At 39.0% G+C, this 16,354-nt stretch overlaps 1 protein-coding gene across 3 annotated transcripts in view; it reads left to right on the top strand.

Annotated features, from left to right (window-relative positions):
- Positions 1–16,354, top strand: part of ADAMTSL1 (ADAMTS like 1) — a 1,025,773-nt gene that overhangs the window by 718,932 nt on the left and 290,487 nt on the right. For all 3 annotated transcript variants that reach the window (XM_049711047.1, XM_049711046.1, XM_004276108.3), the window contains 2 exons: positions 11,714–11,788; positions 15,321–15,478. In XM_049711047.1, coding sequence (XP_049567004.1) covers positions 11,714–11,788; positions 15,321–15,478 — 233 coding nt within the window. The remainder of the gene's footprint in view (positions 1–11,713; positions 11,789–15,320; positions 15,479–16,354) is intronic.

Here is a 16,354-nt window from a genome sequence, read left to right as displayed (position 1 = left end):
TTAAAAAAAAAAAAACCAATCCAAAAATGGGCAGAAGTCCTAAACATACATTTCTCCAAAGAAGATATACAGATGGCCAAGAAGCACAAAATGCTGCTCAACATCACTAATTATTAGAGAAATGCAAATCAAAACTACAGTGAGGTATCACCTCACACCAGTTAGAACGGGTATCATCAGAAAATCTACAAACAACTAATGCTGGAGAGGGTGTGGAAAAAAGGGAATCCTCTCGCACTGTTGGTGGGAATTTAAATTGATACAGCCACTATGGAGAACAGTATGGAGGTTCCTTAAAAATCTAAAAATAGCATTACCATATGATCCAGCAATCACACTACTGGGCATATACCCAGAGAAAACCATAATTCAAAAAGGCACATGGGGCTTCCCTGGTGGTGCAGTGGTTGAGAGTCTGCCTGCCGACGCAGGGGACACGGGTTCGTGCCCCGGTCCGGGAAGATCCCACATGCCGCGGAGCAGCTGGGCCCGTTAGCCATGGCTGCTGAGCCTGTGCGTCCGGACCCTGTGCTCTGCAACGGGAGAGGCCACAGCAGTGAGAGGACCGTGTACTGCAAAAAAAAAAAAAAAAAAAAGGCACATGCACCCCAGTGTTCATTGCAGCACTCTTTACAATAGCAAGGTCATGGAAGCAAGCTAAATGCCCATTGACAGACAAATGGATAAAGAAGATGTGGTACATATGTACAGTGGAATACTACTCAGCCATATAAAGGAAGGAAATTGAGTCATTTGTTGAGACGTGGATGCATCTAGAGACTGTCATACAGAGTGAAGTAAGTCAGAAAGAGAAAAACAAATATCGTATATTAACACATCTATGTGGAACCTAGAAAAATGGTACAGATGAACCGGTTTGCAGGGCAGAAATTGAGACACAGATATAGAGAACAAACGTATGGACACCATGGGGGGAAAGGGGCGTGGGGTGGTGGTGGTGGTGTGATGAAAATTGGGCAATTGGGATTGACATATATACATTGATGTATATAAAATTGATGACTGATAAGAACCTGCTGTATTAAAATACGTATATATATTATTCAAGTCAAAAAAATCCATTAAAAAATTAATAGACTGGACTGTATAAAAAATTGAAGAAAAGTAAAATCAAAGAGCATCCCATCCCCTTGTCAAAAAAAACCCACCAAATCTAAAATGTTTATAGAAAGTTGTGGAATATATATACACCTGTAGATTTTTTGAGGAAATCTTTTAGGTACAATCCTTGAGTACAGTGTTCTTGAGAAAGAGCTTTTGTATCCCATATATGTGAAATGACAGAATTTATGATTCCCATGGAAAGTTTGTCCATTTAACTGAGAAAGGGGTTATCTAATTTCTGAAGCAGGTCTTTCAGAATTGTTGATTAATAACCTTTAAATATATTTTGATGATTGGCATCATGGTTCTGTCAAGAAAGCCAGAATAGATTAGAGCAGATTCATTTGACATAGTGCAGTGTGCCTTTATTGGAAGGTTACCCAAGGAATGCACAACACGGTGAGAGAGAATGTAGCCACCTGCCTTGCCAGCCATACCAACTAAATTAATCATTGAGAAGGCAGGTGATGAAACCAGCCCTCTCAAACATTCTCCAGTGTCTATTTTTAACCATTTTTTAAATTGAAGTATAGTTAATTTACAATGTTGTCTTAGTTTCAGGCATACAGCAAAGTGATTCAGTTACACATACACACATATTCTTCTTCAGATTCTTTTCCATTATAAGTTATTACAAGATATTGAATATAGTTCCCTGTGCTATACAGTAGGTCCTTGTTGTTTATTTTATATATAGTAATGTATATATGTTAATCCCAAACTCCTAATTTATCTATTCCCCACCTCCGACCCCCCTTACCCCCTTTGGTAACCATAAGTTTGTTTTCTATGTCTGTGAGTCTATTTCTGTTTTGTAAATAAGTTCGTTTGTATCATTTTTTTTAGATACCACATATAAGTGGTATCACATGATATTTGTCTGACTTACTTCGCTTAATATGATAATCTCTAGTTTCACCCATATTGCTACAAATGGCATTATTTCATTCTTGTTTATGGCTGTGTAATATTCCATTGTATACTGGAATCGTCTTTATCCATTCCTCTGTCGATGGGCATTTAAGTTGTTTCCATGTCTTGGCTACTGTAAATAGTGCTGCAATGAAGATTGGGGTGCATGTATCTTTTTGAATTATGGTTTTCTCCATATATATGCCCAGGAGTGGGATTGCTGGGTCATATGGTAGTTCTATTTTTAGTTTTTTAAGGAACCTCCATACTGTTCTCCATAGTGGCTACACTAATTTACATTCCCACCAGCAGTGTAGGAGGGTTCGCTTTTTTCCATACCCTCTTTTCCAATGTCTTAAACACCTCTCTGTGCACAGTACTGTATTAAATGGCAAGTAGAAGAATCTTCCAACCCATCTCTAATCATTGAGAATTTATCATCAAATGAGCCAATTATTAATAAATCTACAGCTCAAAGACTGGCTTTTTATCAACATGCAGCAAATAAAAATATTTTTTTTTTCCTATCTTTCTGTTTGGCAAATGAAGAACACCATATCTTAAAGTATATTCTGAGACGTATCAGCTGGTGTGAAAAGATGATACGTAAGAAAATGTTTCCCTGGGTAAACACATTGGGAACACAGTTAAATAGAGGGAAATGGATTTCTTTGTTTCAGGGATCTTAAGATAGTAATTAATGTGCTTTGGAATTTCCATGATTGGGGTATAGTGTGTGGTATTTCCCTGCATATTTTATCTCAGGTCCCTATTTCAGGAACCATCTTGTAGGGCTGATGCTTTGTCTTCTTTGTCGCTGATTATGTGGTACTTAGTATGAAGCCTGACACTAGGAGACACTCAAAAAATATCTGTGGAATAAAATAATGAATTTGCTGCTTGCCTGATGACCTGCCAGTTGTCTATTAGCCCTTTATAGAACCACAGAAGAATAGGCTGTGACTCTTCCTACGTCTGGTGCTTTGCACTGCTGACTGTTCAGGTTGGCACCAGCCTAAATTCTCTGTATTTCTCTTTGACTTGGCAAGTGCAGAGGCATCTGCAAATATTCCGTGCTTGCCTGGCCTGCTCTCTCCATCCTACCCTCTTCCCTCAACAACCTTGTAGGTTCCTCCCCATCTTCCTCGGGGAGTATACAAAGGCGACTGTGTCAGCCAAAAGCTTGCGTTAATGCCCCGGCTTGTGGAATGTGAGTCACTTCTCAGCAGAACAAGAGGGAGGCTGCCTGCGCCATGTGGGGGTCAGAAGCCCGCTGCTGAGCACTGCAGAGCCAAACAGAAAGCTTTCCTTCTACTTGCACTTTACTTGACCTGTGGATCAACAAAGACTTTCTATTTCTAGAAATCCCATTGTCTTAACAGCTTTGAATTGCTTTTGTAAACTTAAAAACCCATGTCTTTATACAAGGCATTTAAAGCTCTGTGAGCCCAGTCTGAACATTTGTTGTTCCTTTTCTATATTCCCCTTACGTATTATGTTCTTCTGTGCCACAAACACTTAGCTATCCGAAATTCAACCTTTTCTTTAACAATGCCTGACATTAAAAACAGCTAAAATGTTGTAGTGTGTATAGCATATTCAACATTGTAGAAAACTTGATAAGTGTAACCTTTTAGGGAAGGAATTGAGAGCATATGATTCTAATTTCTCATTCAGCTGGCTATGTGCTAGGGGTCTTGGAGAGTTTAAAAAATAAACGGTGTTTCAGTTCCTACCCTTAAAGAGATTTGGAATAGAGAGATAAAATGATATTTACAAAATACTGTGTTCCATGCTGTACATCTATATATGGTATACATATCTATAGCCATACCTATATCTGTTCACAACAACATTATAAAGTAGGTGTTGCTTTCCCTGTTTTACAGAGAAACTAAGGATCAGAGAAGTTAAGGAACTTTTGGAATTCCTTTATTGAAATTAAGTTCTCCTAAAGACAGGATGTTAAGATTCAGAGAAATTGGCTAGCTTTGGGGATTCCTTTATTTAAATGAAATTCTTCCACTGATAGGATGGTAATGTATAATATTAGAAAGATATATGTGAAACAGAATTCCACAGAGCTTCTGAATATGCTGGTGAGTTTAAAAATAACTGGCTTTCCCTCGTCTTCTGGAATACCCGCCTGTTCTTTGACCTTGGGTTACTCATTATACTTCTCAGAGGCTTGATTTCTTCATCCTAAAATCGGGATGGTAGCATCCTCTTCGCCCATGTTACAAGTCTGGGGTGAAGGAATAAATAGTATATTTTAGGAGAAGTGAAACTCTTCAGTGCCATGTAAATATAAGGTATTATTGTCACAAGTAGAGTTCTAAATAAAAATGCCTGTGATGTGTTTGGGATGTGTGTAATACACCTCTAATTTTTTAACAGATATAGAATTGAGGACTGCTTCCACTGAATTATGGCTAAGTTTTCAAGTAGGATGAAAATTAAATAATTTTTAAAATAATCTCTAAATCAGTCAATTTTTTTTAAATTTTGGAAATAAAGAGGGAGTGTCAGGGGAATGTTAATAACCATTTATGGGACATTCACTATATATAGTATTAGATGTAGATAGTGTAAAGCAGGGGCCCCCGACCACTGGGCCGCGGACTGGTACCGGTGCAAGGCCTGTTAGGAACCGGGCCGCACAGCAAAAGGTGAGCTGCAGGTGAACGAGCGAAGCTTCATCTGCCACTCCCCATCGCTCGCGTTACCGCTTAAACCTTTCTCCCCTCCCAGTGCCCGGCCATGGAAAAATTTTCTTCCATGAAACCAGTCCTTGGTGCCCAAAAGGTTCAGGACCACTGGTATAAAGTATATTAAAGAACTGGAATGCATGATTTCTGGCCTAGAAAGTTTAAAAATTACAAATATATTCTCTTCTTTTTTTTTTTTTAACATCTTTATTGGAGAATAATTGCTTTAAAATGTTGTGTTAGTTTCTGCTGTATAACAAAGTGAATCAGCTATACGTATACATATATCCCCATATCCCCTCCCTCTTGCGTCTCCCTCCCATTCTCACTATCCCACCCCTCTAGGTGGTCAGAAAGCACCAGGCTGCTCTCCCTGTGCTATGTGGCTGCTTCCCACTAGCTATCTATTTTACATTTGGTAGTGTATATATGTCCATGCCACTCTTTCAATTCGTCCCAGCTTACCCTTCCCCCTCCCCGTGTCCTCTAGTCCATTCTCTATGTCTGTGGCTTTATTCCTGTCCTGCCCCTAGGTTCTTCCCAACCTTTTTCTTTCTTTTAGATTCCATATATATGTGTTAGCATACAGTATTTGTTTCTCTCTTTCTGACGTACTTCACTCTGTATGACAGACTCTAGGTCCATCCACCTCACTATAAATAACTCAATTGCATTTCTTTTTATGGCTGAGTAACATTCCATTGTATATATGTGCCACATCTTCTTTATCCATTCATCTGTTGATGGACACTTAGGTTGTTTCCATGTCCTGGCTATTGTAAATAGAGCTGCAGTGAATATTGTGGTATATGACTCTTTTTAAATTATGGTTTTCTCAGGGTATATGCCCAGTAGTGGGATTGCTGGGTCGTGTGGTCATTCTATTTTTAGTTTTTCAAGGAACCTCCATACTGTTCTCCATAGTGGCTGTATCAATTTACATTCCCACCAACAGTGCAAGAGGGTTCCCTTTTCTCCACACCCTCTCCAGCATTTATTGTGTGTAGATTTTTTGATGATGGCCATTCTGACTGGTGTGAGGTGATACCTCACTGCAGTTTTGATTTGCATTTCTCTAATGATTAGTGATATTGAGCATCCTTTCATGTGTTTGTTGGCAATTTCTATATCTTTGGAGAAATGTCTATTTAGGTCTTCTGCCCATTTTTGGATTGGGTTTTGTTGTTTTTTTTTTATATTGAGCTGCATGAGCTGCTTGTATATTTTGGAGATTAATCCTTTGTCAGTTGCTTCATTTGTAAATATTTTCTTCCATTCTGAGGGTTGTCTTTTCATCTTGTTGATGGTTTCCTTTGCTGTGCCAAAGCTTTTAAGTTTCATTAGGTCCCATTTATTTATTTTTGTTTTTTTTTTTCCATTTCTCTAGGAGGTGGGTCAGAAAGGATCTTGCTGTGATTTATGTCATAGAGTGTTCTGCCTGTGTTTTCCTCTAAGAGTTTTATAGTGTCTGGCCTTACATTTAGGTCTTTAATCCATTTTGAGTTTATTTTTGTGTATGGTGTTAGGGAGTGTTCTAATCTCATTCTTTTACATCTAGCTGTCCAGTTTTCACAGCACCACAATTGAAGAGCTGTCTTTTATCCATTGTGTATTCTTCCTCCTTTATTAAAGATAAGGTGACCATATGTGCGTGGGTTTATCTCTGACTTTCTATCCTGTTCCATTGATCTATATTTGTGTTCTTGTTCCAGTACCATACTGTCTTGATTACTGTAGCTCTGTAGTGTAGTCTGAAGTCCAGGAGCCTGATTCCTCCAGTTCTGTTTTTCTTTCTCAACATTGCTTTGACTCTTCGGGGTCTTTTGTGTTTCCATACAGATTGTGAATTTTTTTGTTCTAGTTCTGTGAAAAATGCCATTGGTAATTTGATAGGGATTGCATTGAATCTGTAGATTGCTTTGGGTAGTATAGTCATTTTCATAACGTTGATTCTTCCAATCCAAGGACGTGGTATATCTCTCCATCTGTTTGTATCATCTTTCATTTCTTTCATCAGTGTCTTAAAGTTTTCTGCATACAGATCTTTTGTGTCCTTAGGTAGGTTTATTCCTGGGTATTTTATTTTTTTGTTGCAATGGTAAATGGGAATGTTTAATTTCTCTTCCAGATTTTTCGTCATCCGTGTATAGGAATGCAAAAGATTTCTGTGCATTAATTTTGTATCCTGCTACTCTACCAAATTCATTGATTAGCTCTAGTAGTTTTCTGGTAGCATCTTTAGGATTCTCTCTGTATAGTGTCATGTCATCTGCAAACAGTGACAGGTTTACTTCTTTTTTTTCTGACTTGTATTCCTTTTATTTCTTTTTCTTCTCTGATTGCTGTGGCTAAAACTTCCAAAACATGTTGAATAATAGTGGTGAGAGTGGGCACCCTTGTTTTGTTCCTGATCTTAGTGCAAATGGTTTCAGTTTTTCCATTGAGAATGATGTTGGCTGTGGGTTTGTCATATATGGCCTTTGTTATGTTGAGGTAAGTTCTTTGAGTAAGGCCTTTGTTATGTTGAGGTAAGCATGCCTGCTTTCTGGAGGGTTTTTATCATAAGTTGGTGTTGAATTTTGTCAGAAGCTTTTTCTGCATCTATTGAGATTATCATGTGGTTTTTATCCTTCAATTTGTTAATATGGTGTATCACATTAATTGATTTGAGTATGTTGAAGAATCCTTGCATTCCTGGGATAAACCCCACTTGATCATGGTGTATGATCCTTTTAATGTGCTGTTGGATTCTGTTTGCTAGTATTTTGTTGAGGATTTTTGCATCTATGTTCATCAGTGATATTGGCCTGTAGTTTTCTTTCTTTGTGACATCCTTGTCTGGTTTTGGTATCAGGGTGATGGTGGCCTCGTAGAATGAGTTTGGGAGTGTTCCTCCCTCTGCTATATTTTGGAAGAGTTTGAGAAGGATAGGTGTTAGCTCTTCTCTAAAAGTTTGATAGAATTTGCCTGTGAAGCCATCTGGTCCTGGGCTTTTGTTTGTTGGAAGATTTTTAATCACAGTTTCAATTTCAGTTCTTGTGATTGGTCTGTTTATATTTCCTATTTCTTCCTGGTTCAGTCTCAGAAGGTTGTGCTTTTCTAAGAATTTGTCCATTTCTTCCAGGTTGTCCATTTTATTGGCATAGAGTTGCTTGTAGTAATCTCTCATGATCCTTTCTATTTCTGCAATGTCAGTTGTTACTTCTCCTTTTCCGTTTCTAATTCTATGGATTTGAGTCTTCTCTCTTTTTTTCTTGATGGGTCTGGCTAATTGTTTATCAATTTTGTTTATCTTCTCAAAGAACCAGCTTTTAGGGTTTCCCTGGTGGCGCAGTGGTTGAGAGTCTGCCTGCCAATGCAGGGGACGCGGGTTTGTGCCCCGGTCCGGGAAGATCCCACGTGCTGCGGAGCAGCTGGGCCCGTGAGCCATGGCCGCTGAGCCTGTGCTCCGTAACAGGAGAGGCCACAACAGTGAGAGGCCCGCATACCGCAAAAAAAAAAATAAATAAAAAAGAACCAGCTTTTAGTTTTATTGGTCTTTGCTATGATTTCCTTCATTTCTTTTTCATTTACTTCTGATCTGATTTTTTTGTTTTCTTTCCTTCTGCTAACTTTGGAGTTTTTTTGTTGCTCTTTCTCTAATTGCTTTAGGTGTAAGGTTAGGTTGTTTGTTTCAGATTTTTCTTGTTTCTTGAGGTAGGCTTGTATAGCTATAAACTTCCCTCTTAGAACTGCTTCTGCTTCCTCCCTTAGGTTTTTCGTCATCGTGTTTTCATTGTCATTTGTTTCTAGGTATTTTTTGATTTCCACTTTGATTTCTTCAGTGGTCTCTTGGTTATTTAGTAGCATATTGTTTAGCCTCCATGTGTTTGTATTTTTTACGGATTTTTTTCCTGTAATTGATGTCTAGTCTCATAGCATTGTGGTCAGAAAAGATACTTGATATGATTTCAATTTTCTTAAATTTACTGAGGCTTAATTTGTGACCCAAGATATGATCTATCCTGGAGAATGTTCCATGAGCATTTGAGAAGGTAGTGTATTCTGCTGTTTTTGGATGGAATGTCCTGTAAACATCAATTAAGTCCATCTTGTTTAATGTATCATTTAAAGCTTCTGTTTCCTTATTTATTTTCATTGATGATCTGTCCATTGGTGACAGTGAGGTGTTAAAGTACCCTACTATGATTGTGTTACTGTCGATTTCCCCTTTTATGGCTGTTAGCATTTGCCTTATGCATTGAGGTGCTCCTATGTTGAGTGCATAAATATTTACAATCGTTATATCTTCTTCTTGGGTTGTTCCCTGGATCATTATGTCATGCCCTTCTTTGTCTCTTGTAATAGTCTTTATTTTAAGTCTATTTTGTTTGATATGGGAATTGCTGCTCCAGTTTTCTTTCATTTTCCATTTGCATGGAATATCTTTTTCCATCCCCTCACTTTCAGTCTGCATGTGTCCCTGGGTCTGCAGTGGGTCTCTTGTAGACAGCATATATACAGGTCTTGTTTTTATATCTATTCAGCCAGTCTGTGTCTTTTGGTTGGAGCATTTAATCCATTTACATTTAAGGTAATTATCAATATGTTCCTATAACCATTTTCCTATTTGTTTGGGTTTGTATTGTAGGTCTTTTCCCACTCCTGTGTTTCCTGCCTAGAGAAGTTCATTTAGCATTTGTTGTAAAGCTGGTTTGGTGGTGCTGAATTCTCTGAGCTTTTCTCGTTTGTAAAGGTTTTAATTTCTCCGTCGAATCTGAATGAGATCCTCACTGGGTAGAGTAACCTTGGTTGTAGGTTCTTCCCTTTCATCACTTTTACTACGTCCTTCCACTCCCTTCTGGCTTGCAGAGTTTTTGCTGAATGATCAGCTGTTAAGCTGAATCCCCTTAAGATTCCCTTGTATGTTATTTGTTGCTTTTCCCTTGCTGCTTTTAATATTTTTTCTTTGTATTTAATTTTTTATAGTTTGATTAATATGTGTCTTGGCGTGTTTCTCCTTGGCTTTATCCTGTATGGGACTCTCTGTGCTTCCTGGACTTGATTGGCTATTTCCTTTCCCGTGTTAGGGAAGTTTTCAACTATAATCTCTTCAGATATTTTCTCTGACGCTTTCTTTTTCACTTCTTCTCTAGGACCCCTATAATTCGAATGTTGGTATGTTTAATGTTGTCCCAGAGGTCTCTGAGACTACCCTCAAGTCTTTTCATTGTTTTTTCTTTATTCTGCTCTGTGGTTGTTATTTCTACTCTTTATCTTCCAGGTCACTTATTAGTTCTTCTGCCTTAGTTATTCTGCTCTTGATTCCTTCTAGAGAATTTTTAATTTCATTTATTGTGTTGTTCATCATTGTTTGTTTGCTCTTTAGTTCTTCTAGGTCCTTGTTAAACATTTCTTATATTTTCTCCATTCTGTTTCCAAGATTTTGAATCATCTTTACTGTCATTACTCTGAATTCTCTTTCAGGTAGACTGACTATTTCCTTTTCATTTGTTTGCTCTCGTGGGTTTTTACTTTGCTCCTTCATCTGCTGTGTATTTCTCTGTCTTCTTAGTTTGCTCAACTTACTGTGTTTGGAGTGTCCTTTTTGCAGGCTGCAGGTTCGTAATTCCCGTTGTTTTTGGTGTCTGCCCCCAGTGGGTAAGGTTGGTTCAGTGGGTTGTGTAGGCTTCCTGGTGGAGGGGACTGGTGCCTGTGTTCTGGTGAATGAGGCTGGATCTTGTCTTTCTGATGGGCAGGACCGTGTCCGGTGGTGTGTTTTGGGGTGTCTGTGAACTTAGTATGATTTTAGGCAGCCTCTCTGCTAATGGGTGTGGTTGTGTTCCTGTCTTGCTAGTTGTTTGGCATGGGGTGTCCAGCACTGGAGCTTGCTGGTCATTGAGTGGAGCTGGGTCTTAGCATTGAGACAGAGATCTCTGGGAGAGCTCTCACTGATTGATATTACATGGGGCTGGGAGGTCTCTTGTGGTCCAATGTCCTGAACTCAGCTCTCCCACCTCAGAGGCTCAGAGCTGACACCTGGTCGGGGCACCAAGACCCTTTTGGGAAGTCTGAGGTCTTCTGCTCACATTCAGTAGGTGTTCTGTAGGAGTTGTTCCACATGTAGATGTATTTTTGATGTATTTGTCGGGAGGAAGGTGATCTCTATACATCTTACTCCTCCACCATCTTGAAAGTCCTCCTCAAATATTTGAGACATGCCCATCTTTTGGGTCCACCAACATAGGTGAAAGTAAAGTTGGAGTCTGAGTATCTGAAATCAGGCAGGACACGGTCTTGGCAGGGCCAGAGGTTGTCTTCTATTCTTAACTGTCCTGCTCATCCAAGACAGTTACTTTGCTAGAGCGATATCCAGATTTTGTTATAATAAAGTCCTTCTTTGAGCATTAAAAGTTATTTTCTTTTTGTAATTCTACACAATTGCTCCAGTCTAGAGAAATCTGAGGATTTAAGATAGGGTTTTAAAATCAGAAATGAACACTTTCAAATTCTTTTTTTTTTTTTTTTTTGTGGTACGCGGGCCTCTCACTGTTGTGGCCTCTCCCATTGCAGAGCACAGGCTCCGGACGCGCAGGCTCAGCAGCCATGGCTCACGGGCCCAGCGGCTCCGCAGCATGTGGGGTCTTCCCGGACCGGGGCACAAACCCACGTCCCCTGCATCGGCAGGCGGACTCTCAACCACTGCGCCACCAGGGAAGCCCAACAAATTCATTTTTAATGTATCAAAATTCATGTATTTTTTCGAAGGCCAGATCCCCCATGAGTTAGCCAGTGACCAGCTTTTTCAGTATATTTTATTTTGAAGAAAGTGGAAATTTTGATTCCCACATATTGGTGTTCACATTGTAAACATTTTTTTAAAAGATTATTGTTTGGGACTGTATGTAAATCAGTGCATTTATATAGGAGCTAATCAGTAATTTTGTATAAAATTATGTGCTTTAAGACTCTGCTTCATTTCTCTCTAGTGGACGACACAGTGGTTGCTATTCCCTATGGAAGCAGACATATTCGCCTTGTCTTAAAAGGACCTGACCACTTGTGTAAGTAAACTCCGTTGTTGTCCTTTGGGTATTGGGAATTTTAGTCATTATTATTTATTTATTTATTTATTTATTACATCTTTATTAGAGTATAATTGCTTTACAATGGTGTGTTAGTTTCTGCTTTGTAACAAAGTGAATCAGTTATGCATATACATCATTATTATTTATTTTTTGTTTCCAGAAAAGATTAAGATTTAGAAATACAAATCTTAATCCTCTATCATAATATGGTATTTTGAATGCTTCTGTTTATCTTTTGGTTGCCTAGGAGGCAGCAGAGACGTCTGTGGTAATTACCTCCAGCCAGTCATCCTGAAAGATACAAAATTAATGTTCCCAGTAGGGTGTTCATGAGTTAAGCACGTGTTTATTATTTTGTGAATATTAACATTCTCAATGTTTTCCTTGAGAAACGTTCTCAATGTTTTCCTTGCCTCACCTCTTCCTTTTTTCTAATTCTTTTCAACCTTCCCTCCCTCTTGTTCATTCTTTCTCTTTTAATTCCTACTCTTAGGCTCCATTACTTTATCAATTCAGGGGAACACAGAAACTCCAAACAGCCTTAACCCTGTGGCATTTGAAGAGAACCATGTGATCTAGTTAAGCATCCCATGTCGTAAAGATAATGCAAGACCCTAACGTCTTGAAGATAGCTTTTGGAATTCAAGATTGAAGGGTAATCGTAACCCCAAAGAACAAATGGTAGCGTGGTCCCACCAGAGTTTGTGCAAGAATTGATCTTCAGTCATGGCAAGCCAGCAGTACACAGCCACATCTTTTTTTTTATTACCATGTAGTGCTGTTTAGATGTAGACCTGTAAATTACAAGCAGAAAATTACAGACTATTAACCAGGGAAGGGGTAGGAGAGGATATGTTAGCTTTTTCTGCAAAATTCACTTTCACTGAAAGACTTCACTTCAGTTGGTCCCTTGAGCATTTCTGATCTCCTCCGCTATGATTTTTCCTAGGTTCCTCCAAAGCCATCTATCATGTTCCGCTCTCTCTTCCCTCCCACACACATGCCTAAGAAGCCAATTTAGGTAGCATGCATTATCTTTTGGCAATTGGATTATAAATGAAATCATTCCAAAAAGACAAACTGGAGGGAGACAAATTGGAGCCTGTGAAAGTTCAGATAGCCGACAGAAGCCTTTCTAAAAATAAAAATAAGTACATTTCATGGGAAAGGTGGGCTTTGAGAGTTCATGTGACATAAAAGAATAAGTAAAGAACAGTTCAGGCGCGGTCAAAAGATGCTGAGAAGCCACGTTACGTGGATCCAAGTGCTTTTCTAACCCTGAACATCCCCCCAAAATATATTGCTCATGTGTCAAAGGATGATATATGTGTGTACACTGTTACCATTCAAATGATTTGTTTTTCCTCTTAAGAATTGGACAGAATTAACTGCTGGTGTAACAACCTCAGTCAGAAACAGTATTTTTCTGCGCAGTGAGAGGCTAAAATAAAACATCCAGACTAATGCATCACCAAGTGGGCGACTTACTCTTCATTGCAAAAGAAAGAACCCAAGGGAAGAGGTGGAAGAGGAAAATTCATTTTTATAAATGAATTAGTCTAGCCTCCCAGACTTACTTTATGATTATTATGAATTAGTAAAGAGGATTCATTTTTATAAATGAATTAGTCTAGCCTCCTGGACTTCCTAGTTATGTGATCACTGAGAAGCTGAAGAATTGGCCTTGTTTGGTTTAATTGCTCTAAGGATTTGATAGGTAAAGTGTCAGATGATAGTCATAAATGATTAAAAGCAAAATGGAATCTGCTTTTTCCTTCAAAAGGCATACTCTTGGTAACATTTGTATAGCAAGGAGGTTTCTATTTTTTTTTTCTATTTTGTTTTTGTATTTGGAATATAACTCAGCAAAATGAATGTGTAAATAAATGATGCCTTGTTTCTCTGGCAACCCTTTTACCTTCACTCCCAGAAGCTGGCCCAGTATGGGACCAACCTCAGCAAGAGTTAAGGAGGGCCAAACGAGAAGAGTAGACCATCTGTCCAGGTCCAGCTCATCTTTAATCAGAAGTACCTGGGAGGTACTTCTGGGAGGCCTGGTGATAAAATTGAATCAGATACCCAGGCTTAGACCTCCAAGAGTTTTCCAAAACTAGGTTAATTTAATGTCCTGGAGATACTTCCACAAATGAGTGCAAATACATGGAAGGCAACTCGAGGAGTGAAGGCTAGAGGAAGGAGATACAGAGATGCTACTGCTTTCCTCTGATGACAACCACTGTGGTTCTCCCACTCCAGCGTTCTCTCAATGTGCCTTTTATTCTGTGAGGTCCTCTCAGCCCTGGGACAGGGGAGAAAAGCCAGACCTACTCCCAGAGAAAGACTACAGGACTTCATCTGAGGGGCATAGGCATTTAATTGGACACCAGCATTTTCTACCTGTTGGTATTCCTTCTAGTAGAGAACTTGAAGTAGACAACATCTAGAATAATTTCGTGCAAATACATTAGGTACCTTAGTGCCTCCAGAGACCTTAAAATTGTCCTTAACCCCAAAACCTCAATCTGTAAAACACATAAGAGGGGAGTCATTCTGATTGAATGTGGGTAGGAGACCCAGATCCCTACCCAGGCACCCCATCTTTCTGCTAAAGAACCCCTGACAAAACCAAGGGTCCTTGTGCAAGTTTTACAAACCATCGTTAGACTTAGTCTGTCCATCTTTCATCACACAGGAGGCAATTATTCTAAAATACTCAATCACATGAGAACCTAACCTACTTTGAAACATATATATCATAATTACCCTCATCCTCAACATGCCCTGATTTCCTAAAACAAAAGATGCTTCCCAGGCTTTGTCATTGGGCAAATTCAGATCGGAGTGCTCCAGGGATCAAGTTCCTCTCTCTGTCTTGAGTTCTTGTGAAATATCATATATGGATATAAGACTGAGTGAAGTAATAAAAAGGATTTTAAAAAGAAAGAGAAGGAAAGAGGATAGTTAGTTCCCTGTCCTTAAGTCACTATAGTTTCTTTATTTTGAGCAATAGCACAATTCAATAAGTAACCAGAAAGTATAAATAAATACAAAGTAATACATGAATATCAGGTCTCACAGTGAGTGCTGAAGGAACTCAGAGAGGCACCCTGGGCCTCAAAGAGCAAAAGGGAAACTTCAGGGTATTCTAGACGGAGGGCCATAAAGCCTGAAATCAATAAGATATGTATGGGAGATGGTTTAGTCAAAAGAATAGGATTGTGATAAAGTAAGGTACCCAAAGGAAGTCATCCAGGGAATCAAAGATTTCTTGACAGGGAGCCCTGAATGCTTGGCTAATGAGTTTTAAAATAACTTCATTTGCTGCATAAATTCCTCTGTGATCCAGAGGTGCCCATATATTTTGTTTCTATCACATTTCAATTATGTCAGCCATATAAGGAATAATACTTCTCCCTGACAAAGTTCTTTTGCATGAGGTGTGCTTGCATGTGGTCTGTGGTAGCCCTGGGAACATCTTTCTCTCCTCTTCATGTGTTTGATTATGTAGATCTGGAAACCAAAACCCTCCAGGGGGCTAAAGGTGAAAACAGTCTCAGCTCTACAGGCATCTTTCTTGTGGACAATTCTAGTGTGGACTTCCAAAAATTTCCAGACAAAGAGATACTGAGGATGGCTGGACCACTTACAGCAGATTTCATTGTCAAGGTAAGCCCATTTAGGTACCTTGTTTTCGCGCTACCTCCAAACTGGTGTTACTTATAATCCCCTGAAGAGAGAGAGACTTTAGGTTTTGACATAGATTTGGAAAGCTTGTTATCCAGGAAATGTTTAATTCAAGGGTGTTGAGCTACATCCTAGACTTTATAAGAACATGCAAAAATTTTAAGGTTCTAGGAAAAAAAAAAAAAATATATATATATATATATATATATATTTGTGTGTGTATAAGTTGATAAAAAGACCCCACTCAAAAAGCCAACATATCATTAGTTGAGGGATATAAACTGTTTTTAAAACAACTTAGGATACAGTCGTTGACTCACATAAGGTATCTGCTGTCAAAGAGAAAGATTAATTAATGATCTATAGGCTTGATCATGCTTCCAGTTGCAAGGTTTTTCCCCCTCTTCTACTGGCAGCAATACCAAGTTGTTTCCTTCTGTCAGAGCTTCCCTACTCTTCAAGGTAATATAAAACACATTGCTGGAAGCAACATACATGTTCTGTAGGAAAAATGTACACACTAGAAGACCGTTTGGGAATACCAGTAAAAATAAAGCATATTTTTGCCTTCAGTAGGTCAGAAGGACCTGAAGGATTTCAGCTGTAAAGCTGTAGAACTTGTAATGTGTCCAGGACTCCATAAATTTCTCATCATAGGATCTGGAGCCAGAGGACATTTGATTTAAGCTAAGGCTTGATGATCCCATGGCAGCTGGAAGTAAGGATGCATGTTGGAAATGTGATAGGCAGTGAGGCTGCATGCAAGAAGGGTTCCAGAGTCCGTCCTCTGTCTCCATCTGCATGGTAGCCCCTTTAATCCAGTCCAGATGCCAGTTACATGACCGTGAACAAGAAGCT

This window comes from Orcinus orca, chromosome 6 (genome assembly GCF_937001465.1).
Source record: "Orcinus orca chromosome 6, mOrcOrc1.1, whole genome shotgun sequence".
Classification (NCBI taxonomy): Eukaryota; Metazoa; Chordata; class Mammalia; order Artiodactyla; family Delphinidae; genus Orcinus; species Orcinus orca.
Note: the sequence above shows the minus strand (reverse complement) of the source record. Positions and strands in the feature narration are given on the sequence as shown.